Genomic DNA, 26,154 nt, shown 5'->3' with positions numbered 1-26,154 from the left:
TGTCACTTTTCCATGTAGACCCATGTCTCACTGCTCTGGCAAGCAGTGACTTCAGGAGGCAGCAGAAGTTATTATTAAGGTCAGCATTTATGTTTGCGCACTAGACAAGAGGCCAAAGAAAACTTGTAAAAGCAGGTACAAAATGTCTGCAATTGGAATTTACCTTTTCCCCTGGTTCATTTAAAACAAAAACAATCACATTACCCCTGAAAAACACAATTTCTGTTATCTGTTATCTGAACCAGATTTTATAACCCAAGGAGGTATACTATGTTGTATGAATTTCATGTTGGATTATACTATTGTTCACAGGATTGATTCTTCCAATTAAATTCAGTGGGGTATTTAAAATACATAACCTGGAAGATTAATCATACTGCACATGCAGCATCTGAGCATTTTCTACATCCAGGTCTCACAATCTATTTAGAATGGTCATATTGTTTCTTAATTTATGCTATAATAAAAGCAGATTTGATTTTCAAGCCATCTTTACATTTTGATATACTTTAAAGTACGTTCCATTGCCAACCTACTGACCATTTGTGAAGTACAGCCAGACTATTGAATCTCTCAGATAACATTAGGTAAATGTATTAGATACCACCATTTCAAACGCAAAGAGTCTGAAAAGCTTCTGAATTGGTACATTTTCAGTTTTTCCATTTCTATTTATCCCAATCGAAGAATGCATGAAGAGAAACACTGGGCAATTTAAAAATACCTTGTCTCAAAAATATGTATAATTTTGTAATATGTAAAATGTAATATTATCAGATAAAAGCAGTAATGTTTAATGGGAGAGTGTTAGCAAACTTTAAAGAAGCTTCTCACCCAAGGGGAGAACATAATTATAGACTGACTTTTTGTTTTAATATGCAGACATGCTGTCTTTCATTCCTGGAGCATTTTAATGTTTTGGTGAGGGAGAGTAGCTGTTAAAATATACCTTAAGGATCTGTGATTAAGACACACATTTCAGACATCAGTGCGGATCTAATTTTCTACAGTCAGACTTTTTGGAAGGGAGAGCTCTGGAAAAATGTGAACCTGCAACCACAAAAAGGATCTACACTCGAGGCAAATTTACTTATTTCCCTCATTAACATGCAAATCAATGTATAACTTTTTTGAAATGCGTTTTCCTGGATTTTTTTGTTGTTATTCTGTCTCTCACTGTTAAAATACACCTACCATTAAAATTATAGACTGATCATTTCTTTGTCAGTGGGCAAATGTACAAAATCAGCAGGGGATCAAATACTTTTTTCCCCTCACTGTATACCTTGTGTAAAACAACATCTTGGTGTACTACAGGTAGACTGGTTTACTCGTACTTTTCACACTGGATGACTCCACAGTCACATATTAGGTATGTGATCTATTGCCAGACCTCCCAAAGCCTTGAACATCACAGGAAGAAGATAAAATGTGTGTTCAGCTTTGTGAGGCATTATAAAAAGTTTTCCATCACTGTTTGGTGGTGCATTGGAATACTGCATTCAGATACCCAAGTTCACCATCAGCAACTGACTCACTACTTCTCAGTAGAATTCAGATGGGCGTACACGTGAACAGGCTGTGTCTTGGATGTCATTAAAACAAAAAAAAGATTTGGTTCCTTACTCATTTAAACAACACTGATGCAGATCAACATCCTGGTCATGATGAATTCAAGCAAGTGTTTATTTGAAGAAAAAAAATCCGACACCCTAAGGCAGGTAAAATAAGAAACCTCGAACTGTGAAATTCAAGTCAAGGCAGGGCAGGGTTCCGATCCCCACCTTTCTGCTGTAGGGAGGAAAAAAAAATGTTTGTGCAATGCAGGAAAACAGAAGATGGTCACTGTGTGGCAATGAGTGTAAATCTTGTAGCGTGCATCAAAAAAAAAAAAGACAAGTCAGACTTCAGAAGTCAAAGAAAGGGCTCTAACTTCAGATTCTCAACATTCATGAGAAATTGTATCACCAAGGAAAAAGAGAAAAGCAGGAGAACACATATCTCAATCTTCAATGTAGACTGAAGTTTCTAAGTCAGAGAGAACATGTAGAACAGAACAGAAGAGAAAGGGGGGCAGCATATTTGTACATTGTGAACACTACAAAATTCAGATTTGAATCACCTAACACATCATTGAAGTCAAGCCTCATGCAGTATCCTTTTCTTAAACAAGTTTCCGTCATCTGATAACATATGCAAGTGGAACATCACCTGTTTAGAGGGAGACCATGCAAGTGCACATCATTTGTGAGTGTTTTGGAACTGATTTCGCACTGCTGTGGAGTTTAAGAACTGACATTTTAGTTACAAGGTACATAAATATAATAACATAAACATTTTCAGAAAAAAGATAGATCACAATACTGTTACATATATATTGATCACAACGATCAATTGATCATGCAAAATGTTAGTTTTATGAAAGAAACAATATTGTTTTTCATCAGAAACACTATACTTTGTAACATTTAGATTTTGCTGTACACTGCAATATGTTGCACTATTCTACTTAGTACTACATTGTGAACATCCAAGGGATGTGACAATATTTCTTATATGAACTGCAATTCATAAAAATACCACCAACCTACATGTTTTATTTCTTAAGCAATGTTGCTTTCAGTTTAAAAGAAGACTGATCATTCTATAAAATCAAAGAAATTCAAGTCATCAAAGTTGAGGGGGCATTTAAATGAAATACCAACACACGCTCCCTGCTGGGTGAACCCAAGCACATCTCTTTAAAAGCTGGATCAACTTTATGATGTCATCAGTACGCACTTACCAAATAATATCTTGAATTTTCAGGCAGTAGCTTCATAGGTGATGGTTTGCTGGTTGGTGAACACATGACTAAATTCCTATCTCCTTCTCTGATTTTATGAAGCAATCATTACCCTTTAATATGGTTTACAGGAACTACAGGTGGACTTGATTGAACCTGCAGTGGCAAGGTCTGTGTGGAGAGAGAAAGAAATCAGTCTGGATCGTGTGAGTGTTAGCAGTCTTACAAATGTGTCTCCATTCTACCAAGAGAAAAGCCAGACTCCTCTGAGGGTTGAATAAGTTCAGAGCTCAATTCTTATGGATACCTAAATACTGTATCTTCAACTATTCATTTTAATACACGTTTTACCATGGTTACAATACCCTATTTTAGATATTAAATTATCAGTCTATCATTATTTAAGACAAACTGCAGGAGTGTTTGATTTAGGCTACTTGCAGTCTTGAACACGTTTATTATTAATAATAATAACAACAATAATAGACAATATATTAGGAACCGTGTAACTTAAGAAAATGTAACAGCTGTATTACTATTTATACAATGGCAAAAATGATAAGCGTTGTTGACTACATATTCGTGCAGGTTTTTAGGGTACACATATCACAGGGAATACCTTGAGCTACAAAATGTAAGGTTTGTGTTAGATCTAGAAACCTTACCCCAAAATGTGCCTCACCACGTGTTTCGTTCTTTTATTTTCATAGTTCAAGGAAAACTCATTAAACTCATTAAAACTATAAACATGAAACATTTGATTGATTGAACTGGTGATATTTAAAAAGCTAGCATCTTCTTAATGAAGTGACATTCTCATAAGGAATGGAAGGCCAAAGAGTTTTATTAATTTACCTTAACATCATGGGTAAAGTAATGGCCAGATTTGTGCCGGGGTTAACTTCATTCCCGGCTGCTTCGTGTTCTGCGCTCGTTTCCTTTCGTTGCTCGAAACATTACCATTTTTACAACAAATCATTATGTCAGTCATGAACAGAACTATTATTTATTTGGTAAGTTTCCGTGGCAAACGATACACAATTACTTCATAAAAACTAAACAAAAAGTTGGGTAATTCAACTACAAATACCACAATGCAATGCGAGGCGGCGCATGCGATCACCGTACAGCGGGAAGCGGCGGCTGGTTTGAAGGAAGTTTGCAGAGGAACATGTAGGTGTTGTGTTTTGGTTCACAAAATAACGCATTTTGCTTAAAAACGCAGTATATGTAAAACATGTTTACTAATACCTTAATATCAGAGAAACGGTGTATATACGTGACGAGAAGCATAAGCGCCACTGATATGTGGCAGCAATAGCATTAAATCCAGTCCAGTAGCTTTAGCTGCGCGCAGTTTGACCCTCGCAATGCAGCTCATGTTATATTGACTTGCGGGAACGGACTTCAGTTCAATATTAATATAATTACACTGTATCACTGTATTATTAACAAGGAGTAATTATTTATAAAAATATATTTGAGTTGTAACATTAGTTACTACTGTACTAAAATGGCACACTTGTTTAATGTAATTTATTTGTATTAAAGACAACTAAACTAGTTACATTTGATAAATATATGTATTTTTTACTTTCATATAGGGGAAATGGACCGAATGGCTTTTAGCTCTCTTTGAGAACAGCTGTAGTTCTCTGTATCAAGCAGAAATAACGAGACACCCTTTCCTGCTGATTTACTCAAGTACTAACGTCGTGCAGCGTCAGTATGGAGACTCCAAACGCTCTGAAATCGAAGTCTGTGTTCGACACACGGGATACTTCAGCACCTCGACTCACCCCAACAAATCAGGTAAAAAATAGGAAGATGTCGTTTTAAACCCCAGCCAGTCCCACACTAGCGGAATGAGTTGATATGAGCAGAACTGTGTAGTGTTGCCACATTTCCATTTCACCATCTATTTAGATTGCAAACTGTAGCCAATTCAAATCTTCTCTTAAATCTTACTGGTATTAATTGCAATGTGAAGATACATTTATTATTGTGATGTTGTTACCCTTGAAATATTGTGTATACAATGTTAATGATTGTGAAAAGCATATATTAACAATCATCATCTTCTGATTTGTTTTCCTTTTAGTCTATGAGTGCATCACTAAAAGAAAGACTGAAAAGAACAAGACGCTCCTTTAACTCCCCCTTCACAGTGGCCAAACGCCTTAGAATAAATGCAGAGGCCCAGACAGATTTGAAAGCGCCCACAGTGTCTCCAGAAGCAGCAGGGGCCCAGGACAGAGGAGAGACGGACTCTAACAATAAGGATGTTTCATGGGAAAGTGCAGAAGTGACTGGTGTTTGCAGAAATAGGCCAGCACAGCGATCTTGTACAGGCATGGTTACTGAAGCAACCCACGGGACTTCTTGCCTCACAGGAGTGGAACAATCCTCACAGTCAGATCTGTTTCATCTGAGAGACAGACTGAAGAGAGAAGTCCGAGAAAAGGAGGAAACACTGAGGAGACTGAAGATGGTTCAAATGTACAGAACAAAGGTAATTACAGGAGAAGGTCAGGAAATGAAAACATTACAGTTTGCCATGTCATTAAAAATCACACATTCAACTGAAACAAAGTTAAAGCTTTGGAAGATGTTCTTTTTTGCACTACCATTTGGATTATACAAATACAGCACCATGTTTGCATATTTAACACCCTCGATGTTGTGTTCTGCTGTATGCATTAGCACAGCATCCACAGCTGTTGCGTGTTAAATGATGAAAACACAAATGATAAGGAATTGATTTCACTTAACACTGCCCCTTGTGGAGTTGTTTACAGCATGCGAGTGTGTCCTCTCTTCACAGAATGACCTGGATGAGCTCCAGTGTCTGGTAAACAAGTGGAGAAGCTGCAGTCAGGCAGTCCTGTATGAGCTCCAGTCAGCTCTGTCCACAGATGGGAGCAAGCTGAGCCTCACACAGCTTATAGATCACTTCGGGCTGGAAGAGCACATACTGCACTACAACAGGACAGAGGAAGACTTCACTGATGTGTGAAGCTCTCAGCATGGAGTGCACTCGATTCTCTCTAGTCTAAGATTACATATTCACTGATGTCTAATATGAAAGTTTTCATAGTCTATGTTCTTTTGTTTAAACATTTTTCTCTTCATATGGACTTCGTGATGATTTATAACTCTAAAATTGCATTCTCCTTTGTTCCAATGTGTGTGTGTGCGTGTGTATATGTATGTATATAAATAGTTTTTACAGAACTGTACTAACAAGTTCAAATGTATACCTTTTATTTAGTCTCATTTACATATTTCCTGAAAAGGATGTAGGAGCAATTCAGAACTGTAAACCTATTTTTGCCGGTTAGTGTTCTCAGACTTTCCACATCTGCTCGGAGGATCACAACCTCCTAAGCATGTGCTTTGGCCAGGTCCACCAGTCTTTTTCTCTGGAGGATGTCTTTGTACCGTTCCTCTGCACTGCTCTCCTGATTCTGCTCCATCGCTGGTGACAGAAAATGCAAAGTCATTCACAGTAAACGGGGGCACGTCACAACACGAGTCAGAGAGGCTCGTAGGCAGAACACCATTGCTGTCCTCATCACCATAGAATAGGCTGAAAAACCTGTCCCTTTCTATGCTTGTCGTGGTACCATAGTAATCCCTTGCCAACCGTGGGTTTCCCTAACGAGATTTTGAGTGTCCACACTATTTTTTTTTTGTCTGTTTTGGCACCACGTATACAGTTTCGCATATCCATGGATTTGTGTTCCCGTGAGATTTTTGACCAGTCATTCATTCTTAAGCATATTGAAGAATTGTGACGTCACACAGTATTTGTGAAACCTATATTTAATTTATTTTTGCCTTAAATCAGTGTTTCTAAATCCTGGTCCTGGAGGAATACCTACCCTGATGGTTTTTATTCTATTTCTGAGCTCTAAATTACTTAATTCAACCCTTAATGGAAGTAATTTGATTACATTTGAATCTTTAAATCTTTGTATAAATGATAAACATTTGGTTCCTTAATAAGATATTTTCCTCATGCAATTTCATACTTAAAACCCCTACTATTAAAATAATTAAAAGGCTCTGATTTAGGACATTAATAGTTAAATTAAGGGTTCAATTAAGTAATTGAGCTCATTTGTAAAAAAAACAACAAAAAAACTGCAGCGTAGGTGTTCCTCCAGGACCAGGAGTGAGAACCACTGCCTTAAATCATGGCCTCTGAACAACCCATCATCCCTCTAACCATCCCCATTCCCATCCTCCTCATCCTCTGGACTTCATTATCAATATTAAAGGTACATTATTTTGTTCACTAGTAACGTATTTTTGTTCATATAGGTACATGTGTCTCACATATATTAATGTGTATGATACATAATTATGCTAACGTGTAAATCACAGCTGTGGAACCTCTACCCTTTTCCCCATAGGTTTTCAGTCTTGCCAACCACAGAGTTTTTCAGGAACCTACCCCCATGGTTGGCAAGGGATTACTGTAGTATTCTAAAAGATGTACTGGGTAAGCTCAGAAGATCATGTGACATAAAGACAGAAAAGAATGGTATTAAACTGTCTAATCAACTGCAATGCACAGTCTGATGGGCACTGTATTTCAGAGTACCGTTGCAGGTCCTATACAATAAATTATTGGCTCACCCATGGCATCACAGATGTGTCTCTTCTCTGCCACAGAGATCATCATCTGGCCTTGGCCTTCTGTGCTGTCTGTCTGTTCAGCTGCTGGATTGATTTCTTGGCCTTGTTCACCTTCTTTTTGTGGTTCTAGGAGGTAGCAGGTGATTTTTTAAACTGTATAACATTCACATTTTCTAAATTAAGGATCAGATTAAAGTAGAGGTAATCAGTAGAGATTAGAGAGTAGAGATTCCCAATCAGGGCTAATTGGGAATCAAGCTCGAGGGCTCCTTCTCTTCCAAAACCTGAAGACTTCCACCCACCCCACCCAAAAACCAAAACAAAAAAAACTAAAAATGTCTGATGTTGATCACCAAAACTCTTAAATCAAGTGCATTTTGTTTGAAATCAAATATAAAACCACATTGGAATTGTCAATTGGTTTAACACTAGAAGCACAGACATTTTGAACTACCTACAAGCACCAAAGCCGGTCATTGTAACCAATAGCTCTTTAACAGCTGTGATATCATAATCAAAGGCAAACTATCGCATAAAACTCGTAAGTTTTATTCATGAACATGAAATCCAACATTTGAATATCACAAATTGATTATTTAAATGGATATATTATCATATACATTAATAGTATTGCTATGAATAACAAAGCACTTTTTTTCTAAATACGCACACTGCAGTCAAGACATAAATACCTATATAGCCTACAATAAGCAAAATGCGCAAAAACAATAAGAGAATGAAACAAGTGTAAATGTAAATATTGGAATAATGCTCAAAAGCAATATTTTATAGTTCAAAAATAACTATTGCATTTGTCAAAACATAATTGTACACAAAAGTAAACATTTTCAACATCGTGTAAACTTTGTTTTCAACATACACTGCTTGTATTCACTGTAGCTTTGTATTTCAATTTACTATTCAATTTCAACTATTTACTATTTATATATAGCCTGCATACCTGACAGCTCATACAATCCACACAGGACATTTCTGCACTTTCCCTGCAGGAGCTTGTACCTCACACTGTATTTTGACAGCCTCTCCAGGTGAACACTTTTACTCCACGAATATATAGCATCGCAATAAATGCTCCTCCGCTGATAATGTCTGTGAATCATTATTTTGAGTGCGATGTGCTGTGTTATTGCACTCTGTACTGTGCAGTAGCAATCGCATATTGATAAGTGGAGTAAAAGCACTCGGTGCCACTTGGACCTGGTGTTTCACTTGCTGTGTTTTCACTGGCACAAACCCACGAATGATCTGTCATTGCCAGTATCACTGATGCCCCTGAATCAGTCATGTTCATATACACGGCATGTCCAAAAAAAGCTCTCTTCAATCTCTGTTTACAATCATGTTTATTTGCATGCAATCACTGTATCCACTCAATCAGCTGTAAGAAAACATCTGTAATGCTGTACAATGCGTGTGCTTTTCAATCACATAAAAGACTGTAGACAGGTAGAGATCGCCACCTGAGCGCAAGACTGACTAAAAAGGAAAGGAAAGACAAGAATTGAGTTATATTTGATTTATTATGTATGTAAATGACTGGTCAAAATAACCCGATTTTGGCTATTCTAGGTAAATGTGTTTATAACTTATTTATTTTCGCATTTATGCAGCTAAAACGCTGCAGGCATGTTGAATACATATGGTTAGGAAAAGTCATGAACGGGTATGCGCAGTGTATGTAGGAACAAAGAGTAATTACAATTTTAATTACCAAATCGGTCAAATTGACCGGCTCGCCGGTTCTAGTGTTAAAGGACGATAGGCGAACAAAACTCAAACTGTCAAGATTGGCAGCGTGTGTTCAGACGAGCCAGTCTCCTGCCAGCTGTCCAGTATGGCAGGGTCTCCAGCCATGGTCCTGGAGAGACAGTACTGTACAGCAAAGCACACACAGTCCTATTCTCACATGCAGAGCTTTAACTGGAAATTGGACCATTGGATTAACATTAAAAAAAAAAATGCAGATGGTTGATTTTAGTAAAACATTTAGCAGTCCAGGATGTTGTAAACCACCAGGGCTGCAGGAACATTATACCTCTCTCAGACCTAGTAGGTCTGACTGGAGTTTTCTTTTCTTGTAACATTTTTATTCGTTTTTCAGCTTAAAACAAAGTAATGTTAAACATATGGCAGTATACATACATGAATAAAGATTAACTCATAAATAAGTGAATACAAAATCAAGTTCCGTAAATCAACAGAAACACATTACACATGATGACTAAGGAAAAAGAGAGCAAAAGAAACATAATAAGTAAATAAATAAGAACCTGAACAGACAATTAGTTACCTATGTCCAAGTTTGGATAGACACGTTCTTAAAGTACTCCATGAAAGGTGTGGAGTTTTTAACAAACATGCTTTTATCCATTTTTAATGACTAAATACTTTCACAGTATTTCCAGTGCCAAGTGAAATAACATGAAGGTTAATACAGATTTGTAACAAACAATTTTGGGAAATGTTTATGCACAAATCATTGGAAGAGATTGAAAGATCACATATTTCTCTATAAATCAAGTTGAGAGCCATTGATGATTCTTACAACATACATATTGGCACCTTTTCTTGGATGGAAAGTGTTTTTTCCACAGTAGAAAGCTTCTAGGACAAACTGTCATAATCCGTCTCGCTCAAATACTGAAAAATAACAAAGCGTTTCATTACTTAATTCAAATGAGTCCAGCGCACACATTGCTATTTCAAACCCGTGTCTCCCAGACACGTCTGTTTTAATTCACTTTAACCCACAAGTGTGAGGGATCAATGCTGTTGCGACTGATGTACCTGGTCTCACGATTACTGTACTGACTGCAGTGGCGCAACAAGGCTAATCAAATGCCATCCAGTCCAGTGCACAGCTTATCACTAGTCAGTGAGGTAGGGCAGTTATACAGCAATGTGGAGCCTGCAACTTTATATGATGTTATTTCCATTACTGATTTTTTACCTGCAAGTCCTCAGTGTGCAGTTGCCAATTATAAAGCAGTCTAGTGGAGGTCAGCTACACATAACGTAGCATCTCTCTGGAGACCCACATCATCTGAATATCCCGAGCCTTGTTCTTGAGATACTCCATCCACATTTGCATCCTGTTGAGCTCCCTCTCCTGATGGGTGTTGCCTTTGCAGAAGTCTTTAGTTTTCAACATGATCGCAATCGTCTGTTCCTCTAAAGCCTGAGTGAGGAGGCAGATATAAATATTGGTATAAATATCGGCCTTTGCTGGCATAAATCAATGGTAGGAACATGATTACACTATGTTACACAATTTTTGTTCCTGGGTAGTAAGTGTTATTTCCTAATTGCTTATGCCTCAAAAGTATAGAAAATGGCTATTATTCCCCACAAACCTTGCTTTTGTGACCAGGACAGTGATATTTTGAAACTGAACTATTTCCAATGAGAAAACGGGCGAATTTACATCTTTTCGTTAACATAAAAAAGTCAGAAAAAAACATATGAATCCAAATTAACATGTATTTATACTAAAGTAATACACAAATGACTACAAAAGATTTAGAAGTGAGTAGTTTTTCGAGATTTACGATTATACTGTATTTACAGTATAATGAGTTTTTCGAGATTTATAATATAATCGTAAATCTCAAAAATGAAACTGTGATCAGTTTGTGATGTTTTGCACTTAACGGGTTGTGTTGCTTACGGTTTTGTGCAGTTGCTTGATACCGTTCCTGATGGTTTGTCTCTTTTCCGCTCTTTTGCTTTTTCTCCTCATTGACTGCCTGAATCAAACATTTGAGCAGAGTAGTGATCAGCGAGGGTGAGGAATTCAGACACGCAGTTCCAGAAATGCAATCACTTTAGCATTGATGATTGATCATGTTTGATTTGTTTTTCATATGCCCTGAAAAAGTTTCATAATAAGTTAAAAGGCTGTATTTTTCTAGTCTCCTGATCCTTCAGTAGTTTGACAAAAATATATTTCCTCTCATCTGCTCATGATTTGGAGTGATGTTGCAACCATAATGCCCCTGCAGACATTTGCTTTCTTGGCCAAATCCATCAGAAAAACACCTTCATGTCAAATACTAAAGTGGCATGCTAGATAAATCAGCTTCACATGTTGGCCACACAATAAAAGAACTACTGTTACAAAATAATCAGATATGGTCTATACATCTGTAAATACATTGTTTAATCCCTCAAGCCTGAACTAAAACTTTAGAGATAATTGGTTTTAGATATTAAGAGATTATGTAAAATTATATTGCACACATTCAATATGATTACATTAAATATGTTTAAAAACAGGTTTTGCTAATTGCTTTTAAGAAAGTTTAAATATTTTATTAATAAAAAATATAAATATAGGCCATGACAGAGGCACAATCAAGTTGGACTGATATAACAGCTGGACTCCTCAATGCAATACACCTGTAAGGGCTGCACAGACTGCTTATTCCGGCGCCCTACACAGTGCTGGGTATAATACTTTGCGGTGGCAGCAGTGGCACTCTTTGGGATTACAGTCTGTTCCCTTTCAAATTGAAAGACAGCCATTACCTAATGGGAAGAGCATTCTGACCTGCCAATCATTTCCTGACCTGCCAATCATTGAAAACATGTACCAAAGCTGCCCAATAGGGGCCCTGCTGTCAGGAGAAACCCGCCCCCTATGTCTGTGAAAAGTCTCCTCCTGACTGCAGCTCCCTGACATTTCTTCTGTCACCTTGCCAGTGAATGTGCTGAGAAGCGCGCTCCCCTACTCTTCGGAGTTAGGTTCCTCATCGGATTATATCCTTTGATTATTCTCGCTCTTCGGAGCTCAGACTACGGTCTTTTTGTGTATTACTATTGTTATTTGCGTTTTCAGCTTCTCTTGGAGGTAAGTGTGCATTAGGAGTCTTGCTTGGAGCCGGCTTCGGTCCCTCCTCTGTGATCTACTGCACGATTTTACTTTCTGTACCATTTTTATTCTTTTACAGATTCGAGTGGCGATACGAGAGGGTAGAGAAGGAGTCTACTCCACGGAGCAATCTCCCTGCGGTTATACCGCCAGCTCTATTCTGGGATCTCGACCTCTGTCGGTGGATTTTAACCCGCTCGACACGCCGAAAACAGCTCTCGACACCGAGCTCGTCGATCCCTCAACCTTGTCAACATCGACCAACCCCATCGATCCCTCGCCCCTGCTGCTTGACATCGATCAACCTCATCTATCCCTTGACCCTGCTGTCGACATCAATCAACCTCGTCGATCCCTCGACCCTGCTGTCGACATCGACCTACCTCATGGATTCCTCGACCATCGACCACTTGACGAGCTCACGTCGACCCGCTCTCGACCTCTGGACGACCTCTCGGTCCTCCGGCATTGGAGAAATGCCTGGCGTAATTCAGAAGGGCATTAATTCTCTGGCTGGTCAATTTTCAAAAACTGATGGTGGTCGCCTCGAATATTCTCCCCTTGAGCCTGCTGCGCATGTGCCCATTGCAACGCTGGGTAAACGCCCACAAGCTACACCCATCAAGACACAAACACCGCCCACTGACAGTGACCGCGGCGTGCTGGAAGGCACTGTCCCGGTGGAGAAACCGGAACAATCTGCACCTTGGCTCCCCCATCGGATGCCCGCACAGACGGGAAGTCATCACCACAGACGCCTCCAGAACAGGCTGGAGCGCTGTCGGGAATGGGATGTGAGTCAAAGGAGTGTGGAGTGGCCTCTGGTCAGCCGCACTCATCAGTGTACAGGAGTTGCAAGCAGTGCAACTAGAGCTGCGTCACTTTCGCCACAGTCTGGCAGACAGACACGTCCTGGTTCGGACGGACAACACATCAGTGGTGGCCTACATCAACCACCAGGGTGGCCTACACTCCCCCAGACTACATCGTGTGGAGTGCAGACTTCGGTGGGCACAAGACACTCTCCGCTCCATACGGACAATACACCTGCCGTGTCCAATACAGCGGCGGACGTCCTCTCTAGGGGAGGTCTGGACAGTTCCGAGTGGAGACTGAATCCACAGGTGGTGGAGCAGATCTGGAAGAGGCCGGGACGAGCTCGGGTCGACCTCTTCACTTGCAGGCAACGACCCACTGTCCTCTGTGGTTCTCCCTGGAGACAGGAGGCGGCCTGCTGGGCGTGGACGCTGTTGCTCACTGCCACTTCTTCCACTGACACTGGAGAGGATTCGCCAGGACGGAGCTCGAGTTCTCCTGATTTCCCCCCAGTGGCCGAGACAATTGTGGTTGGCACAGATGATAAGCGTGGACCCATGCCAGCTTCCGCTTCGACGGGACTTACTGACTCAAGCAGAGGGACTGTTGTGGCACCCCATACATATGATAGATAAAACTTTCTTACATCTGTCTTCAAATCACACTTTTATATAGCACGTTTGTTTTGTCCTCCTTGTGTTATCCCCTCGCCCACACACACTCATAAAGGGTATGTAAACAGGACTGCATTTTTCTTCCCCTCTTTCATCCTCTGCCATGTGTGTTCTTGTCTAACATGGGTGGAAACAATATCACACAATGATTTTAATGCACAGGTTCTTATTATGCTTTGTGCCAGCATCTAGAAACCAAAGCACTGAGGTCCTGTGCAGCAGACCTACCGGAGCTGCACACACACCAGAGCCCCATCCCGGAGGCTGGTGGTGAGGAGGGTCTGGCTGTCCAGGGAGAAGGCCAGCGCCACAGGCCCACTCAACCGGCTGGAATGGCTCTGCAACTGGAGGACTTTCTCCTGTTAACACACACACAAGAGCAGGAACTCCACGTCACCCTTTAAATGACTAAGAAGCCTGAAAAGACCTGTTATTATCGTAGCAGCTGACGACACACTGCGATACCCAGATGTCATTTCTCTGTTGTCTTTATATACACATTAGCTCTTTACTTCTCTAATCTCTCAGGAAACCCTTTATAAAACACAATTTCCCCCACCAGGCAAGACCCATACTTAGATTTGAATTGCTGTCTCATGTATACTTTTGAGCGCCTGATCTTCACGGCCCAGAAACCCAAAAACCAGTCCCTTGATGCAGGCACATTTTACGCACTATCTACGGTATGGCCCTGAAGTGCAAAACACAAATGCAAAAAGAAACACGCAATTGCAAAAAGAAAAACACAAAAACCAAAAGCAGAACGCAATTGCAAAATGAGAAACACAAAAACTAAAAGCAGAACGCCAAATCAAAAGGAAGAACACAAATGCAAAAAGAGAAAAACAAAAAACAGAACGCAAAAGCAAAAAGAAAAACACAAAAACAAAAGCAGAACGCAAAAGTAAGAACACAAATGCAAAAAGAGAAACACAAAAACAAAAATATTATTTTTATTACCGAATTGCGTCGTGTACAGTCCTACCAATAGAAAACGTGTCCCGCCTCTTCATCCCCCGGCGTTGTTATGGGCAGCTACACAGGACTGAAGCGCTGCTATTGGTGAGCCCATAGTGTACTGCTCAGTTTAAAGTATAGGTATTGATGCAGACCTGGAAATCAGACGGCTCCTGGAATTACAATTATTTTGAATGTCACTTTCGCTTCTTTTATTAAAAACACAAAATACAAATAATTACTCTATTGATTGTAAACTCTTTACAGGGAAATATAATTAGAAGTGGAGGTGCACTGTATAGAGCTACAAATGTAGGTCTTAAAGGCAAAATCTAGCAAAACCTATATTTGTTAATATAGAATGCAAAAATACCAGCTCTGGGACCAAATCACTTTTAATATCAGAAAAAAACAGTGTTTAAACAGAGAGCTTAACTCACATTCATTGCACCAATTATGTGTGTTCCCTGTAGTGTTTACAGTGAACACTGTCCTCATATGTAATTGTACGTGAACACACACACAGAGACCGACATACACACAGGCAGTATTGTGTGAACTGTAACGTTTTAGTGTTCAGCTAATAAAAGCATGATGTTCTTCATTAATGTGAAATCAGTCCTCTTATTTCTGTGTTAACATCTGTGTTTAGTTGTATCTGTTAACTCGCCAACACACCCTGTGCATGGCAATTGCTTTCAGAAACACTTACTTAAGTAGGCTAACATCACTTTCTAACGTTTGTAATATAACCTGTATCAATACTTTAATTCGAGCACTTCTCTCATGCACAGAGAGCACAGAGCAGAGAACAGAGACGCTGACCAATAGCAGCGCTTCAGTCCTGTGCGGGCGTGTAGCTTGCCCATAACAGCGGTGGGCTTACAGTTTTTCCCAATTGTTTACACACGTTTGCTGAATCTTTGGCTCATTTTCCCAAAACTAAACACAAAACCGCAAACACAAAATACAAAACTATAAATCGCTAGCAAAAGCAACCACTGCATTCAAAATCTCTTTCCAAAATGATTTTTTGCATCAAAATGACACACTGATGTGCTCAACACAAAACACTACTATGAATATCCCATCTTTTATGCTTTTTGCAATTTCAGTGTAAAAGATTGTCACAGTATTGTATACCTTCTCAAATATATATAAACAAACACACACAAATGCAATACAGTAACAAAAACATTGTAATTTATTTCCAAAATGCAGTATTTTTGAACACTTGTGTTTTGTATGTAACACTTTCCATACTCAACAGGAGAAAACCAGGAAAATCATTCAGTAAGATAAAGGGTTTTCTGTACAAAAATAAAAAATGAAAGTGGCTCATTCTTTCAAAACTCTAAACACAAAAAGACAAAAACACATGCAAAATGTAAGACAAAGGAAATTAGGCTACATCCCACCTCCTATTTGGATCTGGCCACAGCACCTCATCTACATCACAAGCGATGTTCTCCCTGGCTAAACAGCGGGAAAGAATCTTCTGGAGTGACGGATCCAGCGACTGAAAGCCCCCACGTCAACTTCACCACATGCATCCTCTATTGCCTGGAGAACAGGCACGTGTGTGAGAGGGTGGCAGTCATACACCTTCCATCGCCATGCCAAAAAAAAACTCTTCAATTGGGTTTAGGAATGGGGAATATGGTGGGAGGTATAAAATAATAAATTGTGGGAGGTCGATGAACCGGTTGCGGACCAGAGCAGCCCGGTGGAAACTCACGGTGTACCAGATTGACAACATACCTGGGCTGCTCTGGTCCACCCCTCTGCTCGGCTGGAATGAAGGGCGGTGTTGTAAGGACCAAGGCTGGCATGGTGATGGAGGACGCCTGTGCACATGGTGATATTCCCTCCACGCTGTCCAGGGAGATTCACAATGGCATGGTGGCCAATAATGTTCCATCCCCGTCACCGTCCCTTTCTTTTGGCTAGGTTGAAGCCAGCCTCATCAATGTTAATATAAACATGCTGAATTGCAGCAGCATCCAGCTCCAAGACTCTCTGAAACAGACAAGACAATATGTGAAATAGACCTAGACCTTTGCATTTTTCATTTTGTTTTTGTGTTTTTGTTTCTGCAGTTGCATGTTTCCTATTGCATTTGTGTTCTTCCTTTAGCATTCTGTAACTATCACCTCTGTTGCAGTTACACTATAAAATGAATACTATATATTTATACTATATAATTTTCTGTAGTATCTTAATAAGACTTTAGTTGGTCTAAGAATTAATTAATTGCAAATCAGCATTGTTTTTCCCAAAATAAATATTTAACATTGATATTTTTATGTCAAATAGAGATGTTATGTTCTAGCAAGCTCTGAATACAGTTGCATCCGAGTGCAGATAAAACAAGTGAAAGTGTAACGTTGTGGACGTCCATTAACTGTGAGGCCAGTGCCGTAAATGAAGCTCTTACCATGCAGGACGTCTCAAAGACACACAGCGAACCGTCCTTCCCCAGAGACACCAGCCACAGCTGGTGGGGCGAGAGGAGAAGAGAAGCTGAACCAAGAGCGTGACCTTCAGTTTCCCGTTCTGGGGTCACCTGGACAATGTCTTCAGTGTCTGAAATCCCCTAAGAAAACATCAAAGCATATCAATAAAAAATGGAATCTCCCAAATTAACAGATCATATGGAGAAGCAAAACAGACATCTCATACCCATACAGCGGGTACCTCATCCAGGAGGAATTTCTGGATAGTCCTAGTCCGGATGCAGTAGCCGAAGGCCCTGTTGTTCGGCCCCAGGACTGCAGAAGAGAGAGGCTGAGCAGCAGCATAGTGCCGTTTCTGCAGGATTTCATCTCGAATACAGCCCCGTCGATCAGCACAGCCACCTTGCACAACAGAGACACCAGCACCAAGCTCAGGCATTAATTAGGGTGGCAAGACATTAATTTTAATCTTGAATATAACATGTTTGTTTTCCAAATGATGATTCTAAAATGTGATTAATAAAACAAGCAAATCATGATTATATTTCCAAGTAATTATATCTTTTGCATCCACACAAACAAGTCCACTTTACCTTGGACGAGAATATCACTTTTTCATAAACTGATTGACAGTGGATGACATAAGGATATAAAAGTATTTGAGCATTGGCCGTGGTCTTTCAAGCATTCGTGTTTCATTGCAGCTCCAGGAATGCAAAACTGATCCATCCAAGGTAAATGTGAACGTATCCATGTGATACCAGCATGATAATAAGCATTCTGCACTGATGAGACCAATTTCAGTCTGTATCTTTATTACTGGATTTAATAGTAAGAAATGCAGTTACAAAGCAGCAGATAAAAACTTTCTTTATAGGAAGAGTATTTGAAATCTGAGCTGTATTGTGTCAGTGAGATATATCCCCTGTACCTTTCAATAGCTGGGCCTGCAGCATGAATATCTCCAGGCAGCTCCCTTCTTTCACACAGTTTTCTTTGTTCCCTGCAGACAGCACCAGCACGTTCACCTGTTTGCTATCCTTGTTGTAAAGAGAAGATAGATCCACAACAGAACCTGCAGCCTCTGAAGAAATAAAAGGTTGCCGTGTTATTTCATATTGTGCAATACATCATCTCTGCTTCATGACATATGCAAAGGTTGTAAAATATTATATAATATGTGATTATACGTTGTAAGGAAAATGTTGACTATCTAGTAAGGGGATATCTTTTTACTCAAACAGTCCAACTCCTTATGTATTCTAGCGGTCACCTTTGGGAATTCAATTAGTACATAAACACACCTGTGTATCCAATAACCTCAAACATTTTGGATGGTCTGGCATCCAGAACAAACACATGCGAGTCTGAAGCTCCGCTGATGAGGAAACTTCCTCCTTGGTCATACCTAAAAAAAAAAGGTACATGTTTTGTTTTGTTTTGTTGTATTATATTATCAGGAGACACAGACTCTTTACATTTTATTTTATCACAAAATAAGCAATACCAACATTTGTTTTAAAAAAAGTACAATATGAGGCTTTTTCTGCAAGATTTAAATGCATATACATATAAATACATATGTCCAAATACATATATATTTCTTTGCAACTTTTACTTCAAATGGATGAGATTACACACAGTAGCATTGTCTGAATAAGAGCTCTGGACAGTGTAATGGGAACAGAGAACTCTGAGACAGCACACAAAGCAGGATGAGCGATATAGCCGAGAGAACAAAGAGGTTAACAAGCATTCCCAGAAGGCGTGTGGGACCCACAGCCAAGAGGGAGGTAAGACTCACTGGAGATGCTCCACAGGCACTCTGTAGAGGTGAACCCTGTGAACCGGGCGCGGCAGCTCCTTCTGGGTCAGGTCTATGAAGTAGATGTGTCCAGAGGCGGTCCCCACAGACACACACTCTGCAGTTGGGCAGCATGCCAGGCTGGTCGCCTACATTCAGAGACCGACAGTACAGAACAACAAGGTAAGACACCAGACTCAGAATCAAGCAGATTCAACAAAAAACATCTCAGCTACGATTTTCATACATACATATTTTTAGTATCCAATAATTTCAAATGAATAAATAAATATATATGTATATATGTATGAACAGTATACAGTGAAGGAAAAAAGTATTTGATCCCCTGCTGATTTTGTACATTTGCCCACTGACAAAGAAATGATCAGTCTATAATTTTAATGGTAGGTGTATTTTAACAGTGAGAGACAGAATAACAGCAAAAAAATCCAGAAAAATGCATTTCAAAAAAGTTATACATTGATTTGCATATTAATGAGGGAAATAAGTATTTGATTCCCTATCAATCAGCAAGATTTCTGGCTCCCAGGTGTCTTTTATACAGGTAACAAGCTGAGATTAGGAGCACTCTCTTAAAGGGAGTGCTCCTAATCTCAGCTCGTTACCTATATAAAAGACACCTGTCCACAGAACAATCAATCAATCAGATTCCAAACTCTTCACCATGGCCAAGACCAAAGAGCTGTCAGGACAAGATTGTAGACCTACACAAGGCTGGAATGGGCTACAAGACCATCGCCAAGCAGCTTGGTGAGAAAGTGACAACAGTTGGTGTGATTATTCACAAATGGAAGAAACACAAAATAACTGTCAGTCTCCCTCGGTCTGGGGCTCCATGCAAGATCTCACCTCGTGGAGTTTCAATGATCATGAGAACGGTGAGGAATCAGCCCAGAACTACACGGGAGGATCGTGTTAATGATCTCAAGGCAGCTGGGACCATAGTCACCAAGTAAACAATTGGTAACACACTACGCCGTGAAGGACTGAAATCCTGCAGCGCCCGCAAGGCCCCCCTGCTCAAGAAAGCACATGTACAGGCCCGTCTGAAGTTTGCCAATGAACATCTGAATGATTCAGAGGAGAACTGGGTGAAAGTGTTGTGGTCAGATGAGACCAAAATCGAGCTCTTTGGCATCAACTCAACTCGCCGTGTTTGGAGGAGGAGGAATGACCTCAAGAACACCATCCCCACCGTCAAACGTGGAGGTGGAAACATTATGCTTTGGGGGTGTTTTTCTGCTAAGGGGACAGAACAACTGCACCGCATCAAAGGGACGATGGACAGGGCCATGTACCATCAAATCTTGGGTGAGAACCTCCTTCCCTCAGCCAGGGCATTGAAAATGGGTCGTGGATGGGTATTCCAGCATGACAATGACCCAAAACACACAGCCAAGGCAACAAAGGAGTGGCTCAAGAAGAAGCACATTAAGGTCCTGGAGTGGCCTAGCCAGTCTCCAGACCTTAAATCCCATAGAAAATATGTGGAGGGAGCTGAAGGTTCGAGTTGCCAAACGTCAGCCTCGAAACCTTAATGACTTGGAGAGGATCTGCAAAGAGGAGTGGGACAAAATCCCTCCTGAGATGTGTGCAAACCTGGAGGCCAACTACAAGAAACGTCTGACCTCTGTGATTGCCAACAAGGGTTTTGCCACCAAGTACTAAGTCGAAGGGGTCAAATACTTATTTCCCTCATTAACATGCAAATCAATTTATAACTTTTTTGAAATGCGTTTTTCTGGATTCTTTTGTTGTTATTCTGTCTCTCACTGTTAAAATACACCTACCATTAAAATTATAGACTGATCATTTCTTTGTCAGTGGGCAAATGTGCAAAATCAGCAGGGGATCAAATACTTTTTTCCCCCACAGTATATGATACAGGCACTGGGCATTGGCAGCTTTGTGCTGTTCCCCACCTCTGGTTTTATAGGATTATTTACTGCTTTTAAATTATACTTTTGTTCCTTTCCAGTCATGATTATATATATATATATATATATATATATATATATATATATATATATATATATATATATATATATATATATATATACACTCACCTAAAGGATTATTAGGAACACCTGTTCAATTTCTCATTAATGCAATTATCTAACCAACCAATCACATGGCAGTTGCTTCAATGCATTTAGGGATGTGGTCCTGGTCAAGACAATCTCCTGAACTCCAAACTGAATGTCTGAATGGGAAAGAAAGGTGATTTAAGCAATTTTGAGCGTGGCATGGTTGTTGGTGCCAGACGGGCCGGTCTGAGTATTTCACAATCTGCTCAGTTACTGGGATTTTCACACGCAACCATTTCTAGGGTTTACAAAGAATGGTGTGAAAAGGGAAAAACATCCAGTATGCGGCAGTCCTGTGGGCGAAAATGCCTTGTTGATGCTAGAGGTCAGAGGAGAATGGGCCGACTGATTCAAGCTGATAGAAGAGCAACTTTGACTGAAATAACCACTCGTTACAACCGAGGTATGCAGCAAAGCATTTGTGAAGCCACAACATGTACAACCTTGAGGCGGATGGGCTACAACAGCAGAGGACCCCACCGGGTACCACTCATCTCCACTACAAATAGGAAAAAGAGGCTACAATTTGCACAAGCTCACCAAAATTGGACAGATGAAGACTGGAAAAATGTTGCCTGGTCTGATGAGTCTCGATTTCTGTTGAGACATTCAGATGGTAGAGTCAGAATTTGGCGTAAACAGAATGAGAACATGGATCCATCATGCCTTGTTACCACTGTGCAGGCTGGTGGTGGTGGTGTAATGGTGTGGGGGATGTTTTCTTGGCACACTTTAGGCCCCTTAGTGCAAATTGGGCATCGTTTAAATGTCACGGCCTACCTGAGCATTGTTTCTGACCATGTCCATCCCTTTATGACCACCATGTACCCATCCTCTGATGGCTACTTCCAGCAGGATAATGCACCATGTCACAAAGGTCGAATCATTTCAAATTGGTTTCTTGAACATGACAATAAGTTCACTGTACTAAACTGGCCCCCACAGTCACCAGATCTCAACCCAATAGAGCATCTTTGGGATGTGGTGGAACGGGAGCTTCGTGCCCTGGATGTGCATCCCACAAATCTCCATCAACTGCAAGATGCTATCCTATCAATATGGGCCAACATTTCTAAAGAATGCTTTCAGCACCTTGTTGAATCAATGCCACGTAGAATTAAGGCAGTTCTGAAGGCGAAAGGGGGTCAAACACAGTATTAGTATGGTGTTCCTAATAATCCTTTAGGTGAGTGTATATATATATATATAATGTAAGAATGCTTGCTGGAAAGGTTGTCTGAATGTTTTTTGTCTTGCAGATTATGTAAATGGCCACACAATTAATTAATCACACCATAACTTTACAGGTTTGTGTTTAAATCAACAATCTACAGCTTCTGTAAACTGTGGCAGATTTTTTTGTTTGTTTTTTGATTTATAATAATCTTGAATGGTTAGTATGTGTATTTAACATCTTCCATAAAGAACATGTATAATCACCATACAAAACAAAACAGGATTTTACAATGTATCACTGTAGCCTAAATCCTTACAAGCTCAGACTACATTTTGCTAGGTGGTTTTGGCATGTCAAAGCATGACTTCCCTCTGTTTTCCACAAGCACTCACAGTTTAAAAGTGTTGAAGAAATATTTATTTTTGTAAGTGTACCTGCTGGTCACATTTCTTAAGCAATTAAACCTGCTCAAACAGATGGTGGTAAAGAATGATCCTAACATGACCCGGTGAATAACAGATCTTGTCACCTGATTTAAGACACATCTGAGTAATACAGGGGAAGATGTAAAGGGGCGAGCTGCATGTCTGAGCAAAAAAAGTTACCCTATACATTGTGTGGACAGTGGCACACCTGCTTGCTGGAATTAAAACTATTCCCTGTAATTACTCCATCCATATATCAGCTAATATCTTTAAAAACTTGGCTTTTGAATCATAATCAACCTCCCTTTTGTTAATGATTGCTAACAGAGAAGCGTAGATCATGAAGCTTTTAAAGACTATATTGCTGGAAGTTGATGTTCTTACTGTTTGCAGGGAGCTCTATATAATACTCCATTGATGATGGAATCGAGGGGAAAAGTCACGAATGAAAGATTCTTTAATTCGCAAACTCACTGATTTAGTAAACCAAGCACATAAATTAGAAACCACAATAATGACAAATTGATTCATGTTCAATCTATGTCAAGATATGCCACCCAGAGTCAAAGCTAGAGTTTTAATGCTGAATATAAAAAGGGTTGAGATATATTGCTATAGAGCCCCAGAGAAGACACAGATGAGAATACATAAATACAGTATAAATAGTGTGCACAATTAATTATCACCTTTTTACCTTTATTATATCATTCTTTGTAGACAGTGTGTACTTTCCCTGCATCAGTTTCTCTACAACACTGAGCAAATGCAAGGAACATACCTGTACTTGAAGGCACAAAGAGCTGATGCAGGCACCGTCTTTCACTGACCAAACCTGTAGCTCCCCAGAGGCTCTTACTGACTGTCAATCACAGAGCAAACAAACACATGCAGTAAGAAGGACACGAGTTCTCATAATGATCTATGTTAACTGGCCATGAATGACTGTGTTGAACAGGAAGTTCAGCTCCTGTTTTGTTTTTGTTTACATTCTCTACTTCCAACCTTAACCCTAATCTTGTTCACCACCTAACCTTTGTGAGGTGATTAACCGTTTGAAGGGTATCTGAGGGTTTCTACATGAGGACACTTCCAACAGGATTACTGAGCAGGACTGAGAATGTGAAGAGCATCTTGGCACTGGATGAATGAGGCACTTTGCAGTGAAGACATTACCACACAGAGATGGCTGCTGGGACGCAAGGGAGCTGCTGCCACAAAGTCACCCACACAAACATCAAGAACTCTGGACACCTCCTGAGGCTGGCTGGGGCTGTAACTGTACACGCGTCCCTGGAAACACAGAGCAAGGGCATTTTCATTATTTACTAAACATATATCCCACACGTGCACTGCACTTACTACATGTATTGCTTATCACATTGCTCTATGACAATGCTTCACTAGCACTAGCAGCAGGGTCCCAATGGAACACAATGTTTATACCATTATTCTAAATATTATTCTGGTCAGCTGTTTTTTAATTTAAAGATATTTGTTCTGTAAAATTTATTTTTATTTTTAAATATTATAGTAACAACATTTTTTTAAATTAATTGAGTCCTGTGCAAGTTAAAAGAAAATGATTCTTCCTTCAGTTGTGCTTGTATTGAATTTTAAATGCACAGGCCTTGACAGTCATGCCACACAAACATTTATAACCAGTATAAGATTTCTTACTGCGTTACTTTAAGTCTCATTTTGCCCAGCAGATGTCACAATTAGACAACAGAACAGAACACTCAAATTCCTTATATCTAAGAATCAGTAGGCACTTTTTCATGGCCATTTCTGATCTGCATCGGAACATTTGATCAGCATCAATGGTGTTGCATTTACACTGCCATTTGATCAGGATCAACTTTCAGCCGCCACAGGGGTCCTCCATGTACACTAGCACGAAAATGTCCAAACTTCATTAAATGCATATATTAAATTAACCTTTAGAATACAGCTATATGAATAGCTTGCATATGTTTTGCAACTAAAGCATTTTAAATACATATACACATTTTGCTTGCACACATAAATTAAGTTACTTTTCGCAGTTGAAGCATTTTAAATGAAAATACAATTTTATATTTTTTGCTAAGATAAAGTAACAAGCCATTTAGTGCTAGTTTTAACAATATTGCATATGTAATAAGGGAAGGGCCTCTTATCTGTTCCACTGATGTATGTCTGCCTCCTGCCTTTAAAATGCTGCCGCATTAGCAAGTCAGACCAAACTTAATTATATGGATATATTAAATTAGTCTTTTAGAACACTAGAGCTGTATCGAATTATAACAAGTAAAACCAACGCACTTGCATATTTGCATACTTCAACACCTCGACTCAGCCCAACAAATCAGGTAAAAAATAGGAAGATGTCGTTTTAAACCCCAGCCAGTCCCACACTAGCGGAATGAGTTGATATGAGCAGAACTGTGTAGTGTTGCCACATTTCCATTTCACCATCTATTTAGATTGCAAACTGTAGCCAATTCAAATCTTCTCTTAAATCTTACTGGTATTAATTGCAATGTGAAGATACATTTATTATTGTGATGTTGTTACCCTTGAAATATTGTGTATACAATGTTAATGATTGTGAAAAGCATATATTAACAATCATCATCTTCTGATTTGTTTTCCTTTTAGTCTATGAGTGCATCACTAAAAGAAAGACTGAAAAGAACAAGACGCTCCTTTAACTCCCCCTTCACAGTGGCCAAACGCCTTAGAATAAATGCAGAGGCCCAGACAGATTTGAAAGCGCCCACAGTGTCTCCAGAAGCAGCAGGGGCCCAGGACAGAGGAGAGACGGACTCTAACAATAAGGATGTTTCATGGGAAAGTGCAGAAGTGACTGGTGTTTGCAGAAATAGGCCAGCACAGCGATCTTGTACAGGCAGGGTTACTGAAGCAACCCACGGGACTTCTTGCCTCACAGGAGTGGAACAATCCTCACAGTCAGATCTGTTTCATCTGAGAGACAGACTGAAGAGAGAAGTCCGAGAAAAGGAGGAAACACTGAGGAGACTGAAGATGGTTCAAATGTACAGAACAAAGGTAATTACAGGAGAAGGTCAGGAAATGAAAACATTACAGTTTGCCATGTCATTAAAAATCACACATTCAACTGAAACAAAGTTAAAGCTTTGGAAGATGTTCTTTTTTGCACTACCATTTGGATTATACAAATACAGCACCATGTTTGCATATTTAACACCCTCGATGTTGTGTTCTGCTGTATGCATTAGCACAGCATCCACAGCTGTTGCTTATAGATCACTTCGGGCTGGAAGAGCACATACTGCACTACAACAGGACAGAGGAAAACTTCACTGATGTGTGAAGCTCTCAGCATGGAGTGCACTCGATTCTCTCCTACATTATAGTGTACTGGTGTTACACACGCTACCTGAAAGTTCCCCA

At 39.8% G+C, this 26,154-nt stretch overlaps 2 protein-coding genes across 3 annotated transcripts; one reads left to right on the top strand and one right to left on the bottom strand.

Moving 5' to 3' along the window:
• Nucleotides 1–2,837: 2,837 nt before the first annotated feature.
• sfr1 (SWI5-dependent homologous recombination repair protein 1) lies at nt 2,838–7,430 on the top strand. Of its 2 annotated transcripts, none has more exons than XM_066693554.1 (4): nt 2,838–2,991; nt 4,390–4,597; nt 4,887–5,297; nt 5,610–7,430. In XM_066693554.1, exons 2-4 carry the CDS (start codon nt 4,514–4,516, stop codon nt 5,799–5,801), a joined length of 687 nt encoding a protein of 228 aa, XP_066549651.1. In that variant the 5' UTR covers nt 2,838–2,991; nt 4,390–4,513; the 3' UTR covers nt 5,802–7,430. The 2 variants fall into 2 exon arrangements, with proteins under 2 accessions (XP_066549651.1, XP_066549650.1); XM_066693553.1 differs by lacking the exon at nt 2,838–2,991 and adding an exon at nt 3,870–3,958.
• Nucleotides 7,431–16,693: 9,263 nt separating this feature from the next.
• On the bottom strand, nt 16,694–19,196 carry LOC136716274 (cilia- and flagella-associated protein 43-like). The gene is made up of 6 exons (XM_066693873.1): nt 19,028–19,196; nt 18,528–18,631; nt 18,155–18,307; nt 17,465–17,625; nt 17,205–17,363; nt 16,694–16,786 (listed from the first exon to the last, which is right to left on the bottom strand). Exons 2-6 carry the CDS (start codon nt 18,550–18,552, stop codon nt 16,694–16,696), a joined length of 591 nt encoding a protein of 196 aa, XP_066549970.1. The 5' UTR covers nt 18,553–18,631; nt 19,028–19,196.
• Between the last annotated feature and the right edge of the window lie 6,958 nt (nt 19,197–26,154).

This window comes from Amia ocellicauda, chromosome 20 (assembly GCF_036373705.1).
Source record: "Amia ocellicauda isolate fAmiCal2 chromosome 20, fAmiCal2.hap1, whole genome shotgun sequence".
NCBI lineage: Eukaryota > Metazoa > Chordata > Actinopteri > Amiiformes > Amiidae > Amia > Amia ocellicauda.
This window is presented reverse-complemented; position numbering and strand designations above follow the sequence as displayed.